Below are 19,634 nucleotides of genomic sequence, written 5' to 3'. Positions count from 1 at the left end.
ATACATCACTCAACTCCAGGAAGATTTACAATCAAATACAGAAAGGTTTAAGGTATGAAAGTCATATTATTAATATTTTCTGCATATTTGGTCTTTTCTGTACCACTAATGTTTAAGCAATTTGACCAAATAGAGTGACAGTTTTTGAAAACCAATTGATGACGAATAATGGAATTATTAGACTTCTGATTTTAAGCTGAAATCTTCCTAAGTATATGCAGAGTGTTACACCACCTAAGGGGTCATTTGGCCCCCTTTATACATTTAATACATTTACAACAATTCTTATGTACTCAGCAAGACTTTAAGTACACAAATGAGGTACTTAAAAAGTCGATGGAATATATTAAATTTATGGACACAGTTTAAAAATATTCGACCATGTTTAAGTTGGCAAAAAGGACCAAGCATTAATCAAAAGCTTCTTGAAAGTGACCATTCCATTTCGCTAGACTTCTAAAGAGAGTTAGGATTTGTGAGATGAACACTAAAAGAATTAACATTCTAAATCTGTAAACTTAATACATTGAACATTAATGGTTGAAACCATATTAAAAATCTGACAGAGTTCCCACTGTGGCTCAGTAGGTTAAGAACCTGACATAGTGTCTGTGAGGATGTGGGTTGGATCCCTGGCCTGGCTCAGTGAGTTAAGGATCCAGCATTGCCACAAGCTGCAGCCTAGTTTGCAGATGCGGCTCAGATCCAGTGTTGTGTGGCTATGGTGTAGGCTGGCAGCTGCAGCTCTGATTTGACCCCCAGCCCAGGAACTTTCAAATGCTGCAGGTGTGGCTATAAAAAGAAAAAAAGTCTGAGTAGGTTTTTTTCGTTTTTTTTTTTTTTTTTTGTCTTTTTGCCTCTTCCTAGGGCCGCTCCCAGGGCATATGGAGATTCCCAGGCTAGGGGTCTAATCGGAGCCGTAGCCACTGGCCTACACCAGAGCCACAGCAACGTGGGATCCGAGCCGCGTCTGCAACCTACACCACAGCTCATGGCAACGCCAGATCCTTAAGCCACTGAGCAAGGCCAGGGATCGAACCCGCAACCCCATGGTTCCTAGTCGGATTTGTCAACCACTGCGCCATGACGGGAACTCCTGAGTAGTTTTTTTAATGCACAAAACACACACTGGCCTACACCAAAAACTCATGTAAACATGAATCTAACTTTACTGCACCCCACCCCACAATGATTTCCTTCCCTTCCATCATAATGGAAGTGGTACCTTCCTCCTAGTTCTAATCATCACCTCCACCTGAGCATCTCTGGTCCTGGGAAGGTTGTTATCCCTTCTCTCCTAGCTTTTCAACTCTTCCCTACTGACTGCTTCCCATGTACAGGGATGCTCTTCATTCATCCATCTTAAAACCAACCAATGAAAATCACAAAGACGAAACGTTTCCTTCAAACTTGTCTGGTTTCTGCACCATAGGTTTCTTTCTCACCTCTTAAAAAAGGTGCCTACCTCCATATCCACACCCCTCCACTCACCACAGCGACTTTCTCATGCTCACTATTTCATGAGACCATTCTCATCAAGGTCACAGTGGTTTCCTTGTTGTCAAAGCCATGGACTTAATTTAGTCATCTTATTTCTTGACCTCTCAGTTGCATTAGAAGCTCAACCCTTTTTCAATTCTTAAAAGACTCTGTTCTTATGGCTTTAACGTCCCATCTTCTGACTTTTGCTTTTCTTCGTCCATCATTTACTATTGTGATTTCAGTTTACTTTAGAAAGTTTCTATATGCATATTGTGAAATCACGGGAGCTCCTTAGATTAAGCTGCAACCCAAGTGCTTCCAGCATTCTAATAAAATACACAGTCGGGATGTGGGGGGGCATCTAGCATCCTAATCAGGAATGCAAAGCCATACTCCAGAGACAGCTATAATGAGCACTGCTATTATCTGCATCTCTATTAATGCCTAATGTTTGCTAATTAGCATACTGAATTGCAGAAATAGGTTTTAACTGGTAGAACACAGTGGAGTAGCATTCTGAACATCTGAAAGAGGTTCTAGATGGTGAAATTAAAGTTATTCAGATTTGTAGATGATTAAACATTTTATAGCCTCTTCCTACTGTTACATGAATAGGGTATAAGAAAAAATTTTGCCCTGTGCTAAATGGTTTTCTATCCATAGCCAGCTCTGAACTCTAGGGAATTCTGTTTATATTTTCTTCTTGGCCATACCTATAGCATGTGGAAGTTCTTGGACCAGGGACTGAACCCACGTTGCAGCTGTAACCTGCGCCACCGCTGCGGCAGTGCCAGATCCTTAACCCGCTGCACCGCAAGGGAACTTCCAGAATTCTAGTTTCTTGATGCCAGGTATAAGGGAAGATAACCCTGCCTCTAGAATTCGAGGCTTTTGCCTTTCATTGGTCAAAACACCCAGACATCTGGGACAATGGCACATTCTCAAGCTTATGTGAGAAATGATTTTCATGAACTATTTTTAACTTACTTGTTAAGTAATTTAAAGATGTCAGTGTGGTATAGTGTGATTTGAGATTTGATTTCATTTACAGAATGTGATGTTGAGGTTATAGAGAGGTAACTCTCACCCTCTCGACATCTTTGCTGGCAACAACCATCTATCAAAAAGGATCTAAGAGCTGTGCATGACCCCACCGGCTTAGAGACAGGAGACCTGCAGGGCCAAGTCTGTAGTCCTCTGTTCTTTACTTATATGTAACACCCAGGCAATCTCGGCCACTCTCATTACTTAAATAACATCCAGTTGCTGATGGCCTCCAACTCTCTCTCTGTCCCCTGGGCTCCAGCCCACTAACACCAACTGCCCACAAAGTTATCTTCATGTGGCTGTCTCATGGCATCGTCAATACTGAACTCACCCTATTCTCAGCTCACGCCATCCCCCAACTAGCTCTTCTATGTGCTAGTATTAGTGGTTCCCAAACACTGGTCCATAGACTGATTGCAAGAGTATTCCCCGGGGGGACTTATTGACAATACAGATTCTTGGCTTCCACTGTGATCTTTTGAATACGAATCTCTCAGGGTAGAGCCCAGGAACCTGAATGTCTAACAAGCTTCCCAGGAGATTCTAATACACCCCCAGACTGAGGAAGCACCGCCCACTATGGCCAAAAGGCAACAGCATCCAGCTGGTTGCCCAAGTCAAAAACTGGGTGTCATCATGTAGAAGGGCTTAGAAGGGAGAAATAAACAAATCTGGGAGCAAACTCTACTCATTTAAAAGGCAAAAATCTGTCATCAGTGTGTCGGCTCAGGGTCTCTCGTCTTTGTCTCTCTTGTTAGCAATTTTATGGTTCTTAAACATTCTGCTTTTCCTTTTCTAGGGAGAGAACTATGGAGTGGTAGTCTTTGTTTTCCTTTGAAACTTTTAATCGTAATGTTGGCATTCTTTTTTTTCTTTGTTTTTTTGCCTTTTCTAGGGCCGCTCCCTCGGCATATGGAGGTTCCCAGGCTAGGGATCTAATCAGAGCTGTAGCCACCAGCCTACACCACAGCTTACACCACAGAATCTGATCTGCATCTGCAACCTACACCACAGCTCACGGCAATGCCAGATCCTTAACCCACTGAACAAGGCCAGGGATCGAACCCACAACCTCATGGTGCCTAATCGGATTCATTAACCACTGAGCCACGACGGGAACTCTTTTTTTTTTTTTTTTTTTGAAAGGGCCAAGTGTGCAGCATATAGAGGTTCCCAGGCTAGAGGTTGAATCAAAGCTGTAGCTGTTTCCCTACACTACAGCACAGCAATGTGGGATCCGAGTCTTGTTTGTGACCTACACCACAGCTCATGGCATTGCCAGATCCCTGACCCACTGAGAGAGGCCAGGGATCAAACCCATATCCTCATGGGTACTAGTTGGGTTCGTTTCCACTCTGTCATAACAGGAACTCTAATGTTGGCATTCTTTACCTTGTTATAACTGGTCTTATGCCTTATGCATTAGCGTAGGACAGTAGTGATGATTTTTGTTTGTTTTTTGTTGTTTTCTTTTTTTACTCTGGGTAGTATTTGTTGGTGCTAAGAATTTAGGGAAATTTGATATAGATTAGATCTTTTTTAAAAATTAAAGTATAGTTGATTACAGTGTTCTACCAATTTCTGCTGTATAGCAAAGTGACCCAGTCATATATATATATACACACACACACATTCTCATATTATCTTTCTCTTTTTCTCATATTATCGTCCATCATGTTCTACCACAAGTGACTGGATATAGTTCCCTGTGCTATACAACAGGACCTCATTGCTTATCCATTCTAAATGTAATAGTTTGCAACTACCATCCCCAAACTCCCAGTCCATCTTTTAGGGGGTGATAGACAAGTATATAATAAAGTCCCACAAGCTCTCTGGGAAGAAATGTCCCTCCTGACTAGCACCCAAAACAGGCCTCTCTGAGTGGAGCCTGAGGTCTTCACTGACTCCTTGAGCTTGAAGTGCTCCATCGAAGGCTTCCTTGTGCCTGTCTTATCTACTGCTGTAAAACATGCTATAATTGCTTTAATACAACCCTGCCTGCCCCACCCACACCGCAGGCATCCTGAAGATAGTTGCACTGCTCGGATTCCAGGGCATCATGCATGCTGTCATGGGGCCAGGAGAGGCCTTAAAGGATCTAGTCCAGCCTCCAGGGGTCACATGAGGCTGTGGACCATCTCTTAGGGAAGCGGTAGAATTGATTCCTGCAGGAATCAGTGGCTTCTGAGTCTGTACATCAGAATGGATGAGGAAGAGAAGGGGGCCAAAAGACAGACAGCTTCTCTGAGTGCCTCAGCTATGATCCTTCAAAGCAGAGGTGCTGGATGAGCAGCCAGGAGAACCAAAGATCCCAGGTCCCCTCCGAGCCACACCACCCTACCTGGCAAGTTACGACCACCACGCTGACTCTGGCAAAAGGGAAACTCATAAGGTAGATTTCAGGGGGACCCAGACCACTTACAGAAGGACACATACATTTAAGCACATTGTCACAAACTCTACTGGGCCTTAGAAGATGCTAGTTTATACTTCCTTAAAGGCTATTCTGCCAGGTTTTTTAAAGCAGGCATTTTCCCTTAGAAACTTTTTTGGAAAGGCGATGATTCTTTTAGGCTCAGATATACCTGGGGTCAAACAGGCTTTTGAGCTTGGCTGTTTTTCCATGGGACCTGCCATCTGTCAGCGGGCCTGTGTTCAAGATCCATACAGCCAACTTGTAAACGAATTTTTTTTTTTTTTTTTTTTTTTGCTTTTTAGGGCCACACTTGTGGCATATGGAGGTTCCCAGGCTGGGGGTTCTAATCAGAGCTAGAGCTGCTGGCCGACGCCACAGCCACAGCCATGCCAGATCTGAGCCGCATTTGCGAGCCACACCGCAGCTCACGGCAACGCCAGATCCTTGACCCACTGAGTGAGGCCAGGGATCGAACCTGCAACCTCGTGGTTCCTAATCGGATTTGTTTCTGCTGTGCCATGACAGGAACTACTTGTAAATGAATTTTTGATTCAAGATTTTTTTTGGTAGAATTCATTCTCCTCTGAATCAACAGAAAAACAGTTGTTTCACCGCTGCCAAAGGACTCCTTACAGGTATCCAACAAAGAGCAAATGAAATAGAGCCAGTGAACGATGCTTAAAGACAAAGCAGAAAGCTGAATTCTTCCAATGTTAATTGAAAATGAAAGGATAAGTTTCCAAGAGAATAGGAGAATCTCTTATTTTCTGGTAGTTACTACAAAGAGACTAAATTTGCACTTATTTAGAAGGGTTTACACGTGACCTGGGTGAAAAAGATACTCCTTCCACTCAAGGCCCTGCCAGCCACCCGCATCAGCCTTCTGCTTTCTTAGAACCAATGTACTCACAGGTGTTCAACAGACAGCTAGTGATGCTTCATTATGAGGACACGCTCACCTTTTCAAAGTCCTTGAAAGCTATCAGTGTGTTGCTGGCAGAGGAGGGGAGTACCTGTCTGCCGATAAGCGCTCTTCCTGCAGCCTTAAGGGGGGTTTATAAAGCGCCTTCAAAGGCAGGATTCATTTGATTTGCTCAAAATTGTGGAAGGCAGATGTGTAGGAGCATGCTGACTTTATTGTGCTATCTTTATGCACAGTCTTGGTATAATTTTTACAAGTCTGAAATTGGAATGTATCATCTCATCATCAGGAACACATCTACCTTGAATCAATGGAGCTTTTGGAGTTTCTTCAAGTCATCCGAGGTCTGGGTGATAGAGCTAAAATATATATATATATATATATATTTTTTTTTTTTTTTGCCTTTTCTAGGGCCGCTTCCCGCGGCATATGGAGGTTCCCAGGCTAGGGGTCGAATCAGAGCTGCAGCCGCTGGTCACAGCAACCCAGGATCCAAGCCATGTCTGCGACCTACACCACAGCTCACGGCAACGCCGGATCCTTAACCCACTGAACAAGGCCAGGGATCGAACCCGCAACCTCATGGTGCCTAGTCGGATTCATTAACCACTGAGCCACGACGGGAACTCCAAAGATATATTTTCTTAATGCATGAAGATATGTATTAAAAGTAGCACTTACAATAAAAATTGAGAACTGATGCTCCCCACAAAAGAAAGATAGCACAAAGGGAGCACAGGTTCCCGAGTCAGGTACGTAGGTAAATATAGGTATAGGGCATATCCTATTGGTTCTGTTTCTCTGGAGAACCCAGACGAATAAACATCCTGGCATCATTATCACTTAAAGCTCTCTCCGTGGTTGAAATGTTCAGCTAGTATTGGGAAGCCTCTAGTCTCAGAGTTCTTAAACCCTCAGGGGGTTCATGGTTGGCTTTAAAGGGTGTGCGAACTCATGGGATTCATAAACAAAATTTTGCATATGTGTTTACATATCTGCTCCAAACTCCCAGCTGGTCCTCAAATCCCATCCATGATGTCCTTGCAGAATGACTGTTTGCTTTTGTTTAAACATGTCCCCAGATGGCCGAAAAGCACAGGAAAAGATGCTCAACATCACTAATTATCAGAGAAATACAAATCAAAACTACTACGAAGTACCACCTTAACCAGCCAGAACGACAATTATCAAAAAGTCTACAAACAACAAATGCTGGAGAGGGTGTGGAGAAAAGGGAACCCTCTTATACTGTTGGTGGGAATGTACATTGGTGCAACCACTATGGAAAATAGTATGTAAATTCCTTAAAAAACTAAAAATAGAACCACCATATGATCCAGCAATAACACTCCTGGAAATTTATCCAGAGAAAACCATAATTCAAAAAGATACATGCACCCCAATGTTTACTGCAGCACTATATACAATAGCCAAGACATGGATGTAACCTGACTGTCCATCAACAGAAGAATGGATAAAGCAGATGTGGTACCTATCTACAATGGAATATTACTCAGCCATAAAAAAAGAATGAAATAATGCCATTTGTAGAAACATGGATGGACCTAGAAATTATCATACTAAGTGAAGTTAGACAGTGAAAGACAAACATCATATGATACCACCTATATGTGGAATCTAAAAAAAGGATACAAATGAACTTATTTGCAGAACAGACACAGACTCACAGACTTTGAAAAACTTATGGTTACCAGGTGGGGGGACAGGTGGGGAGTGGGAAGGAAGGCTGAACTGGAGGTTCGGGGCTGGCATATGCACACTGAGGCACATGGAAAGATTGGCCAATGGGGACCTGCTGTATAGCACAGAAAAAGAAACAAACAAACAAAACCATGTCCCATGATGGGAAACCCCCGCCACCCTAGGAAGCCCTTCTCATTGTAGAAGAGTTCAAGAGTTCCTTTGAGAACACTGAGGCCCGAGAAGCCGGGATTTTTGAATAAAAGAATCACACAACATTAGTGAGAAGGATACTTTGTGGTCTTTGTGTGCAAATTCCTCATTTTACAGAGGAAACCTGAAGCACAGAGAAATTAGGTGTCATGCCCAGACTAACAGCTAATGACAGACGGAGGATGAAAGCCCAGGCTCCCGACTCCCTGCCTGGTTCCCCTCCCTCACCGCATACAGCAGGCACCTCAAGGAGGGATCTGTGTGGCACCCTTCAGGATGGGCAGGGCTGGACCTGGCCGAGGGAGGACTCTGATTCCCTCATACTGCAGCATCCTTCCAGAAGGCAGCATTGGCGGAGAGTGGCCCACCCCTTCTAGTCCCTACATGGATGAAGTGAAGGTGTCAGGAAAACCCAGCTTGATGGTCATGGTGATATAGAACGAGGTACCTACTGGGAGACACGGACCTATAGGACCCAAAGGGATAAATGCAGGCCCTGAGGGAAGCAGGAGCCTGTTCTGCCTCTGGTCCCCTGGAAGGTGGTATGTGCTGATCAAAGAATGATCTGACTCACAGACTTTGAAAAACTTATGGTTTCCAAAGGAGACAGTTCGGGGGGTGGAAGGAGGCGCTGGGGGTGTGGGATGGAGATCCTATAAAACTGGATTGTGATGATCATTGTACACCTATAAATGTAATAAATTCATTGAGTAATAAAAAAAATTTTAAAAAAAGAATGAATAAGCAATAAGGCCCTGCTGTACACCACAGGGAACCGTATCCAGTCTCTTGGGACAGAACATGATGGAAAATAATATAAGAAAGGGAATGTATATGTACGTATGACTGGGTCCCTTCACCGTGCAGCAGAAATTGGCACAACACTGTAAATCAATTATACTTTAATTTTAGAAAAAAGTAAAATAAATAAATAAAATTTTAAAAAATAAAAATAATACTACAACCTGGGGGGGGGGGGAAGAGTGATCTGAATGTTTAATATCTTCACAGAGGATTTGTAAATATGCATTAAAATTTAATGACTTGTTTAGGGTGGAAGCAGGTTCATTAATAATTTAGACTCATTATGTTCAATACTATAGTATCTTCCATGTACAACTGAGTAGTTATTATCCTCCTGGGTTGCTTAATATCTCTGAGCCTGGTGGCCTCATCTATAACTTGAGGTGAATGATACCCAGCTTAGAACCTCAAAGAACTATTGAATGGAGTGAATTACATAACAGATAAAGTAGCTAACAGAGTGCCTGGCACACAGGATGTGTCCAGTAATTGGGGATTGTTATTGTTAACAATAAAATTATCAAAATGCAACTACTGTAATGACCAATTATCCTCGTATGTGCCTCTTCTCACCACATCACATATCTTTGATGACAGAGGTAATGTCATAGCATCGTCTGAATTCCCAATTCCCACCCACAGACCTTAGCACAAATCTTAGGTGAAACTAAGTCGAATGAACCACTCTTACCGGATTACTCTGTTCTTTCAGGGGTACTTCGGATCCAGGTTCTGCCTCCAGGCTGACGGAGTCAACGCACTCAGCAAGGGCCTCCTCAGTCTCTTCTTCATTGAGAGGGGGCCCCATGGCACCAGGGTCTTCGGGCGGCTCAGTAAGTCCAGTGTCGGCCGTCTCTGCACCCTGAGCGGCTGCATTTCCAGGCACATCTCGTCTGGGGTTGGCGGGCGATAGCTCATTTGAAATCGTAGCTGAATCACAGAGCACTGGTGCATCGCTGGGTAAAGTATCACTAACGGGCACGTCGGTTTTTTCGTCTTTGTCGCCAGTGGCTAAGGTGTCATCGCCATCGTCAGACATTTTAATATCTGTCAACATGATTACGAACAAACACTTTATGCTTTAATCTGAACTGTTCAACTCTAATTCAAAGCATTGAATAATTCATTTAAAACTGGTAGGGGTGATCTTTCTTCTACCAAGAAGAAATTTGTTACTTTGGGGTAGGCTAAATAATGTCCCCCCAAAATATCCATGTCATCGTCCTTGGAAGCTGTGAAGGTCACCTTAAATGATGAAAAGGACTTTGCGGATAGGACTAAATTAAGAATTTTGATTAACTGGGCGGGCCTGCAATGAAATCACAGTGTCCTTATCAGAGAGAGGCTGAGAGAGAGATTCGACTACAAAGAGGAAATGGTGATGTGATGACAGCAGGGATTGGAGTGATGCCTTCTGAAGATGCAGGAAGGGATCACAAGCCAAAGACCACAGGTGGCCACTAGATGCTGAAAAAGTCAAGGGACCCATTTGCATTGTTATAACCCACTAAGTTGGTTGTACTTTGTTACCACAGCAATAATAGGAAACTAATATAAACCTACGATGTTCACTTTAAACTTTCTTGGCATGAAGAAATATGCAATTGGAACTGAGAGTACTACCTGTATCTGTGAAAGCAGCTATTTATTAATTGCATTTGCAGCCATAAAGACAACGAGCATAGAAAATACCTGAGAGCTTATCAAAAGACACTCGACATTTAGTTTTGGAATGCGGTATGAGATTCACATGGAGAAAGGGGCATATATACACTAAGTGTGCTTTGCTGGGTCCCAGCCTGTGAAGGCCTGAGCTCTATCTGGACAATAGTTTATTTTTAATTTTTTTGTCTTTTTGTCACTATAGGGCTGCACCCGGGGCCTTATGGAGTTCCCAGGCTAGGGGCTGAATCAGAGCTGTAGCCACCAGCCTACACCACAGCCACAGCAACACAAGATCCGAGCCCCATCTGTGACCTACACTACAGCTCATGGCAACACTGGATCCTTAACCAGGGATCGAACCTTCATCCTCATGGATGCTAGTCGGGTTCGTTAACCACAGAGCCACGACTAGAACTCCTGGACAATAGTTTAGACAGGATAACACAAGAATAAAATGGAAAAGAAAAAGAAGAGCTATGGTAAGCCAAATGTGGATTGAAGCCATTACAAAATAACTTACGAAGCAAAAAATGCTTTATGACGCTTGCAAATTTTTGCTATCATGTAGAACAGTACGGTTTAATAGAACTTTCAGTGATGATGAAAATATTCTGTATCCATACTAGCAAACATGGTAACTAATAGTCACATGTGGCTACTGAGTACTTGAAATGTGGCTAGTACAAGTGAAGAACTAATTTTTAAATTTAATTTTAAATAATTTACACCTCTAACTGGGTCACCATGCTGTACAGTAGGAAAAAAAAATAATGTATTGGGGAAATAAAAAAAATAAGTAATTTACACCTAAATTTGTATGGGCATGTGTGGCTAGAGACCACCTTACTGACACATATCTAGAAGCCTAGTTCCAAATTATAATTTCTAAGTGTAAAATACACAGTGTTCACACTACACAGGAAGCCAAGTCTCAGGGAAAATCAATGGGTATTTTTGTTGACCTCAGTGTTTATCAATCGGTCAAATCTCAGGTCACTGTTAAAACCACAGTAGGTAAGAAGCCATTTAACAGACTGGCCACATGATGAAATGGGTTTAGAACTCATGTGCACATGCCAACCCTCTTGTCCCCTCAAAAAGCCATTCCCTAAAGTTGTGTGGCTGTTTTCTCTTGCTACACCCTCTCTCTTGACGAATCACTTTCCTTTCTCACAGCTGTACACGTGTCTATGATGTGACTCTCAAATATCTGCCTCCAGTCCACAGGGACAGAAAGGGAATTCATGACTTTCCAGGGCTGAAGGGAGAGGGAATGAGTAATGACTGCCAAGGGCTATGGGTTTCTTTGGTGGGTGATAAAAATGTCCTGAAACCAGAGAGTGGTAATGGCTGCACAATTCTGTGAATACATAAAAAACCATTGAATTGCACACTTAAGAAGAGTGAATTTTGTAGCATGTGAATGTCGTACTGTGTGAATTATATCTCAATACACTATGATAGAAAAAATTTCTACCTGCAGAGAAGCAGTTCTAATGGCCAGCTGCACATCTCTACCTGTCCCGAAGGAAACCTGTTGTCTTGCCCTTAATTCCAGCTCTTCACCTTGACATTTGGGTTTCTTTTAATGGCATCTAGAATGCCCCAACAACCCAGGTTTAAGATCTCAAAGCTGTCATTGATCAAACTATATCTCTCTCAAGAAGATATAATATCTATAGCTATCATCTATTGAGTGCCTATTAAACCCAAGCTCTTTACATGTGCTATCTCCCATGAGTTAGATCTTTTATATGTATTTTTTTTTTTGTCATTTTAGAGCCACACCCATGGCATAGGGAAGTTCCCAAGCTAGGGGTTGAATCGGAGAGGCAGCTGCCAGTCTACGCCACAGCCACAGCAACGTGGGATCTGAGTCACCTCTGCAACCTACACCACAGCTTGTGGAAATGCCAGATCCTTAACCGCCTGAGGGAGGCCAGGGATGGAACCTGCATCCCCGTGGATGCTAGTTAGATTCCTTTCCACTGAGCCACGACAGAAACTTCCTATGAGTTAGATCTTATGAGCTCCATTTTACAGATGACAGAACTGATGCACAGAGTTCACATTTGAAGGAACAGTGACAGATCTGAGATCTGAACCCGAGTCTGACTTTTAGATTGAACCATGTCAGAGCCCTGTCTGCAATGCCACCTGCCTCTTCTCTTACTTTCAACCAGTGCTCAAATCCTAGAGATCATTCAGAATCTATATCCTTTCTTTTACTTCTATTTTCCATATTATCATCTTCGATCGGGTTCTCAAAGGGATTCCTGTTGATGATTTCAATACTGGGCTCTCCCCTCCACTGTGGTTCTCCCTGTCACTTTCCATCCTTTATCTCTCTTCTATAATTACAGCACCTCCTGCTCATTCTCAGGGGCTTCCCATTTCCTGCTGAGATGAAGCCACACCCTTCATCTGGCACCTAAGGACCTCCATGCTCTGATCTCACTCGGCTCAGCTCCTAGAATGCCCTTCCAAATCCTTACATGAGACAGTGTAAGGCTGTGAACAATGCCCAATATTCGCAAAAGACCCTCAGAGGACTGTTGGTTCAATGGGTTGTTTTTTTCAGACATTTAAGGTCCATTTAAAATAACCACCCCCTTCATTTTTGCTCCTCCCCACTGGATATCACTCTTCTTCCTCTGAGCTCCCAGAGTGCTTTGCATCTATCTCACTCCAGATGGTTACAATCGTCCTTGATTAGAGTCGTTGGAGTGTTTTCCTATTGTAAACACTATGAAGAGAAGGCTCTTCCCTGGTTCATCTTCGTCTTTTGTATAACACTTAACATGGCTTCTTGAATATAGCAGGAAGCTCAACCAATATGTGTCTTAAGTTATATCAATGTTTCTGTGGAGATTTAAAATTAAAATGTAATTCGACATGAAAACAAACAGAAAATGCCCTTATCCCATTCACTACTCAGGAGTTACTTTACAGCAAGTGGTTCCAAATGACCCATACTATCTTTATTTGGTTCCTTCACCTCCCAGAGAACTGAGTTAGAATGTCTCTTTATTTATTTATTTATTTATTTATTTTTTAGGGCCGTACTCATGGCATATGGAGGTTCTCAGGCTAGGGGTCCAATCAGAGCTACAGCTACAGGCCTATGCCACAGCCACGTCTGCAACCTACACCACAACTCACGGCAATGCCAGATCCTTAAACCACTGAGCAAGGCCAGGGATCAAACCCGCAACCTCATGGTTCCTAGTCAGATTCGTTTGGAAACTCCCCTAGAATGTCTCTTTTTAAACAAAAATACTTGTATTCTCCAGTAACACACCTGTAAACAGGTCTACCAGTGGGAAAAGCAAATGACGCGTGCTTCCTGTTAGCTGGGATATTTAGTTTTGGATAATGGAGGTGGGAGATGGTCTGTCCATGAATAGGGTCAGTGCCTAGCTGAAGTGGCAAAGAGTGATAAAGGCCACTGTGCAGAAAAGGGGTAGTTACTGTGGTTCATGGGAGGGGGGTGAGATTGAGGGAGGGTGCTTGAAAAGCTATTGTCACATGCAAGCTTATAACATCTTTGTGAAAACCTTGAGTCAGGACGGGCCTAGGACAGGGGTTGGCAAACTACAACCTGCTGGCTTAATCCTGCCTCCCCTGTTTTGCTTAATAAAATTTCATTTCAACACAGACATGCTCATTTGTTTACATACTGCCTGTGGCTTCTCTAGTACAATGGGCAGAGGGGAAGAGTTGCATGAGAGACCATATGGTCCCCAAAATGGCAAAGCCTCAAATATTTACTACCTGGCCCTTTCCAGAAAATGTTTTCTGACCCATGGTCTAGGACAGTGCTTGACTGCCAGGCATTCCTAATCGATCCTTTCCTCATCTGCGCCCTAGGGGCATGCCCATAAGGAGAATGGCTCCAAACCTGGACATCAATTATACTCCCATTTAATTAATTTATTTATTTATTGTCTTTTTTGCCTTTTCTAGGGCCACTCCCTTGACATACGGAGATTCCCAGGCTAGGGGTCAAATCGGAGCTATAGCCGCTGGCCTATGCCACAGCCACAGCAACTTGGGATCCAAGCCTCGTTTGCAACCTACACCACAGCTCACGACAACGCCGGATCCTCAACCCACTGAGCAAGGCCAGGGATGGAACCCGAAACCTCATGGTTCCTAGTGGGATTCGTTAACCCCCTGTCTGATATTTTAATTTCGTGGTAAACCCTGGACCATTAAGAAGTTCTGAACTATTTCACTTTTCTATAAGCAAATGAGAATAAATCTGGTTTTGATAAACATCCATGGGTGAATAAAAAGCATTATACACACTTGGTTGACTCAGCTTCACCCTAAATTGTGCTGATCCCGCTCCTAATGCTAAAATACTTCAGCACATACCATGTGCCGTGTAGGTGGGACAGTTGTGATTTATGCCCTGGGGAAGAGAGGGCTGGTTAACACGAAGTGCCCTGTGCAGGAATACATGCTCCAGGGTCTTTAGTTAGCATTTAAGAATCTGTAACTGAGCATTCACCTCTTGACAGGGTTCAACTATCCCTCGCCCTGAATGCTACCCTCGGGGTGGGCTACTTAGCATAAGGGGTATTAGAAATCATTTTTTTCACTGATGAAATGGAAATGGCACTGAGGATATGCGGACTGGCAAGAAATAAAGTACAGGTGCTCTTCTACAACCAGGGCAAAAGATTATGCTATTGCCTTTTGCCGTTAGAGTTTTCCCAGGTCTACTAATGGTGGGAGAATGTCAAAAGCCTGATTTGAGAGTCACTTGTGTCCTGCCTCCAGAGCAGCCCTCACCCAAGACCTCAAAGGACAGAGAGCTAAGGCATCATCAACCGACAAGCACAAGCTGTATACCCCAGCCCAGTTGCTAAAACACGGTGTGCAGCGGAACTCCATCTGAGAGGTGGATTCCCAATACTGCCGCTCTTGCTAGGGAGGTTTTATGGAGCATCCCTACAGCCCTTACCCACCCCCGATGGCCGAGCTGCCTTAGGTCAGCTCATTGCAACCATGGAAAAATGACCGCAATGAAACCTCTCTTCCCTGCAGCTGCTCTGTATCCAGCCATCAATATAACCTTCTCTAGTGGTCTAGGGGTTAGGATTTGGCGCTCCCAAGCATCCGCATGAAACTTTGCCTTGGGAAACACCCCCAAAATTCAGCTGTAAGCTATTGAACCAACGCTGCTAGGAAATACTTAGGAAATACTTTAAAACAACATATAAATTTCAGAAAGATTATATTTTGGCATCCATTCAAATAATAAAAATGATCACCATAATATTCAGCCCTGCGTTAACTTCTCACTGCACATGAACTTCCACCTGTTACAGGTCCACATTTTTCCTAAACCAAAACCAAAAAAGAAATACACACGCCCCCCCCCCCACATCCCCGCTCCAAACCTTTTTCTTTCTGGTATTACTTTGTCTACTCTAGATGTTATTATGACAGGAGAGATGTCATCATTAAGACGGTGCCCTTTTGTCTGAAGCCATCGGAAACTGTGTAAAGACACAGCTGTTCCTGCGCAGAGACGGCTGGTGCCCACAAGGACTACAGCCGTGCTACGGGATATGCCTCCTGGGTGCCGCATAAGCCATCAGACTTAAACCTCCCTGATGTGTGGTTTGGAATGTTGATCACTGCAGCCAGGGCCTGTGGCTCTGATGCTTGGGAGCCTCAGCCCACGGAAACAAGGAAGCTTCTTCAATAAACTCCAAGAAGAGGAAGAGTGGCATATAAAGAAGGCTTTGTGGTCTGGGCATAAGTTAGTTTTTCATGAGTAAATTCATTCACCACCTAAAATGCTCCCAGAACTCTGCTAGGTATTGGAGCAGCAACATCATGGCTCCAAAAATAAGTTCAAAACGGAAGACAGGGTTACGACCCTTCAGAAAACGAATAATCTGTTTTCATTTTATTCCGGGTCAGGGAAGGTCCAGGCAAATATGGCAGCTAACACAAAATGGTTAAATGGTGATGGAAATCAGCACATCAAAGCAGGGAAAGAGGTATCTGAACTAGACTGACCTCATGCAAGGGAGGACCTTGAAAGTGGCTCTGAGTTATTCAGGCAGGATGGGAAGAGTGCGTGCAAATGCCCAGGAATGAATCCAGATACTCAGAATGGATGCTGCGTGGCTGGGCCAAGGGCCCACCTGGAGGAATAGTGATGGATGAGAGGGATGGATTTGGGGCAGAGCTGGGCTCCAGCCCCCCTGGCCCTCTGTGAGTGTACAACTCACTTATTCTGGTTGGGCTTCTTCACTGCCTCCTCTCTAGAGTAAAGCTGGACAAAATAACCTGGATACCTTGTTCCCCAACATGAGTGTAGGACAGATGCAGGACTGGAACCAGTCCATGATGACAGAGAAAAATGACAAGACAGTGAGTTTCCACCTATTTAAATGTATTAAATGTAAAGGGCTGCCTTCATCTTGCAAGTTTAGCCTTTGTGCTTTTGGTTCTTTTGTGTGTGTGTGTGTGTGTTTTTTTTTTTTTTTAAGGAACTCACCTGTGGCATATGGAAGTCCCCTAGCTAGGGGTCGAATCAGAGCTACAGACGCCAGCCTACACCTCAGCCACAGCAACGTGGGATCTGCACCATAGCTCACAGCAATGCCGGATCCTTAACCCACTGAATGAGACCAGGGATGGAACCCACATCCTCATGGATACTAGCCAGGTTTGTTTCCGCTGCGCCACAATGGGAACGCCCTTTTCTTGGTATTAAAATGTATTTTGTTTTAGGACATAGTGGTGCAGTGGGTGAATTTTTTTTCCAAATAAACTTGCTTGGCAAAATAAGAATTTGGTAATACAATAACCTGTGTGAAATCAATGCCCCAATTTTAAAAAGTGCTGGTCAGTGAAAGACCAGGAACAAAACCTACGGATGACAGGATCTTAATCAATTACATGTGCTCAAAGCCTAGCCTCTTTTTCCTCTAACGAAGCCTCCACGTGTTTGCCAGGTATTTTTATGAAACACAGATGGGGCCTCCTTGCTCCCCTATTTAAACACCATTAGGTTAAACACCTTTGCATGGCATCTGTGGGCCCTCACGATCCAGCTCCAATCTATCTGCCTCCAGTAATTTTCAACACACCTGACACTTTTTTGTCTATTTAGGGTGGCATCCAAGGGATCAGGAGGTTCCCAGGCTAGGGGTTGAATTGGATCTACAGCTGCCGGCCTATGCCACAGCCATAGCCAAGACAGATCCAAGCCAACCTACATCGCGGCTCATGGCAACGCCAGATCCTTAACCCCCCGAGCGAGGGTAGGGATTGAACCTGCAACCTCATGTTTCCTAGTTGGATTCGTTTCCACTGCGCCAGGATAGGAACTCCCACACCTGACACTCTTGCCTCACCAGACTTTCCATCACTGACTGCACGGCTCACAAACATCCCTGCCTCCTCGCTTATGCTGGTTCCTCTGCCCAGGATGCCCTGCCTGGCAAACTCCTGTTTCTCAACATTCACTGTTACTTTTCATTCTGAAATTTTTCTTAATTTGCCCCATTCCTTCCAAAGACTGAATTATTTCTTTCTTTTTTTTTTTTTTGGTAATACTCTGCATGGACTTCTATGGCATTTATAAGGAGTGTTTGTTTCTGTGTCATTCTCTCCTCCAGAAGCACCTAGCTTGGTTTCCGACCCACAAATATTTACTGCACTGAAATATATAGTTTGATACTGATTAAAGAGAAACAACGTTTTATATAGGCTTGGTCTTATAAATAAATGGCCATTTATATGGTTTGATTCCCTGAGGTTCAGCAAGGCCCCCTCCGACCCTCAAATTTCTTTTGCTCTGGCTCCTTGGCGCTTCAAATTCCACCCTGAAAGTTTCCTTCTTCTGCTTAAAGCTTACCACGTAAAGACGTTATCAGATTCTCTCCTGAGCTCAGGTTTTGATGGAGGAAAGGAAGGAGAGAGCGGGAAGCAGATCCGGGTGAGGCAGGAAAGGGGCACCAGGAGGAAAAGGGGGCAGAGAGAGGACTGAGGAGAAAGCCTGCCTCCTTCTCAGTTTCCCCGGGTTGGCTGAGGTCTTCGCAGTTCAAGAGACACTGATTTCAAAAGCCACCCGACTCAGTCTGTCAGGATGTTTAGGCTGAGAATTGAGGGGATCGGTAAAACATAGAAACCACTCTCATTGCTCGTACAGAGAGATCTTCCAACTCTAGGAAAGGGCGGTGAATTTCGGGTGCCTGATCTGAGCCGGCTGGAAATACTGACCAAGTTCCAGGGAAGAAGATGAGCCCACTGTGCCGGCGGGGGGCTGGGGGACTGGGGAAGGGAGTAACACTCAACCTGGGAGCTGTGAATGGAGGTGCTGCAGCTGGCTTAGGGTGTTGGCTGGGGTGGGAGAGTGGGCATTGCTGGCGTCTGCACGGGGAGAGATGAGGAGCTTGGGTGGAAGTCAAGGCCTGAGCTCGGTCTTCCGAGGCCAAGGACAGGCGAACCCCGGGATGGGACCTGCTGCCTCCGTGCCCCTGCAGCCTACCTCTCGCTCGGACCGGGGACCTTGGGGAAACTTTCTCAGACTTGCTTGGTGCCAGGACAGGATACTTCGGGAGGGAGCCCAAGCCAGGCTCCGCAGGGGTTCACGCCGGCCGAGGGGGCAGAGCCGGAGTGCGGGCGTGTGGGTGTGTGCATGAGCGTGGACCCGGAGCGACACACACTCACACACACACACTCACACGCCCGCACCCACGCAGGGCCCTCGGCCGCGCCGCCCGGACCTTCACCCCCAAGGCCGGTCCTCTGGGTCCCGCGCCCCGTGCCAAGTCCCTGCAGATGGCTTCTCACTAACACCGCGGGCAGGATTCGGCGAAAACGACAAGCGGCGACGGCAGCGTCTCCCCACCACCCCGCGGCGGCTGTCCCCGCATCCCCCCGCCCACGGAAAGGGATGATGGGGAGAAGTGCCCCGGGCTCTTACCGCTCAGGCGGCCGAGTGCGCGCGGGAGCGCCCGCCGGGTCCCGCCCCGCCACGTCGGCAGGGCTGGCGGGGACGCGGCCGGAGGGCGGGCCGGCAGGGGGACGGGTGCGGACGGGCCGAGCCGCCCCGCCCCGCCGCCGTGACAGCGCCCCGCCTCCTCGTGACCCCGCCCCGGCCCCGAGCGCCGCCGAGGACCATCGCCTCCCCGCCACCCCCAACCCGGTGCCCGTTTCCCCAGGCTGGGAGGGTCCTGGCCGCGCTTCTGAATCCCCTTGGGAAACTTGGCTTTCCCGACTTTGTGCCGCTGAGTGAGCTGGAGGGGCGCCCACCCCACCCGGGACGGGTCTCAGGGTTCTGATCCCTTTCCTTCTTTTAAAAGCACCGGGGAAGCCCCGCAGACAGTTTCACCGGGTAGGGGTCGC

The 19,634-nt window shown here is 45.3% G+C and overlaps 1 protein-coding gene and 1 non-coding gene across 2 annotated transcripts in view; both read right to left on the bottom strand.

Moving 5' to 3' along the window:
- FAM114A1 (family with sequence similarity 114 member A1) overlaps positions 1–19,313 on the bottom strand; it is an 82,218-nt gene extending 62,905 nt beyond the window's left edge. The window contains 2 exon segments of the mRNA XM_003128921.6: positions 9,280–9,635; positions 19,213–19,313. Coding sequence (XP_003128969.2) covers positions 9,280–9,627 — 348 coding nt within the window. The 5' untranslated portion in view covers positions 9,628–9,635; positions 19,213–19,313.
- On the bottom strand, positions 18,904–18,983 carry MIR574 (microRNA 574). Its single transcript, NR_038571.1, has one exon. It is a non-coding gene; the product is annotated as a microRNA 574 (primary transcript).

This window comes from Sus scrofa, chromosome 8, assembly GCF_000003025.6.
Source record: "Sus scrofa isolate TJ Tabasco breed Duroc chromosome 8, Sscrofa11.1, whole genome shotgun sequence".
NCBI classification, from domain to species: Eukaryota; Metazoa; Chordata; class Mammalia; order Artiodactyla; family Suidae; genus Sus; species Sus scrofa.
Note: the sequence above shows the minus strand (reverse complement) of the source record. Positions and strands in the feature narration are given on the sequence as shown.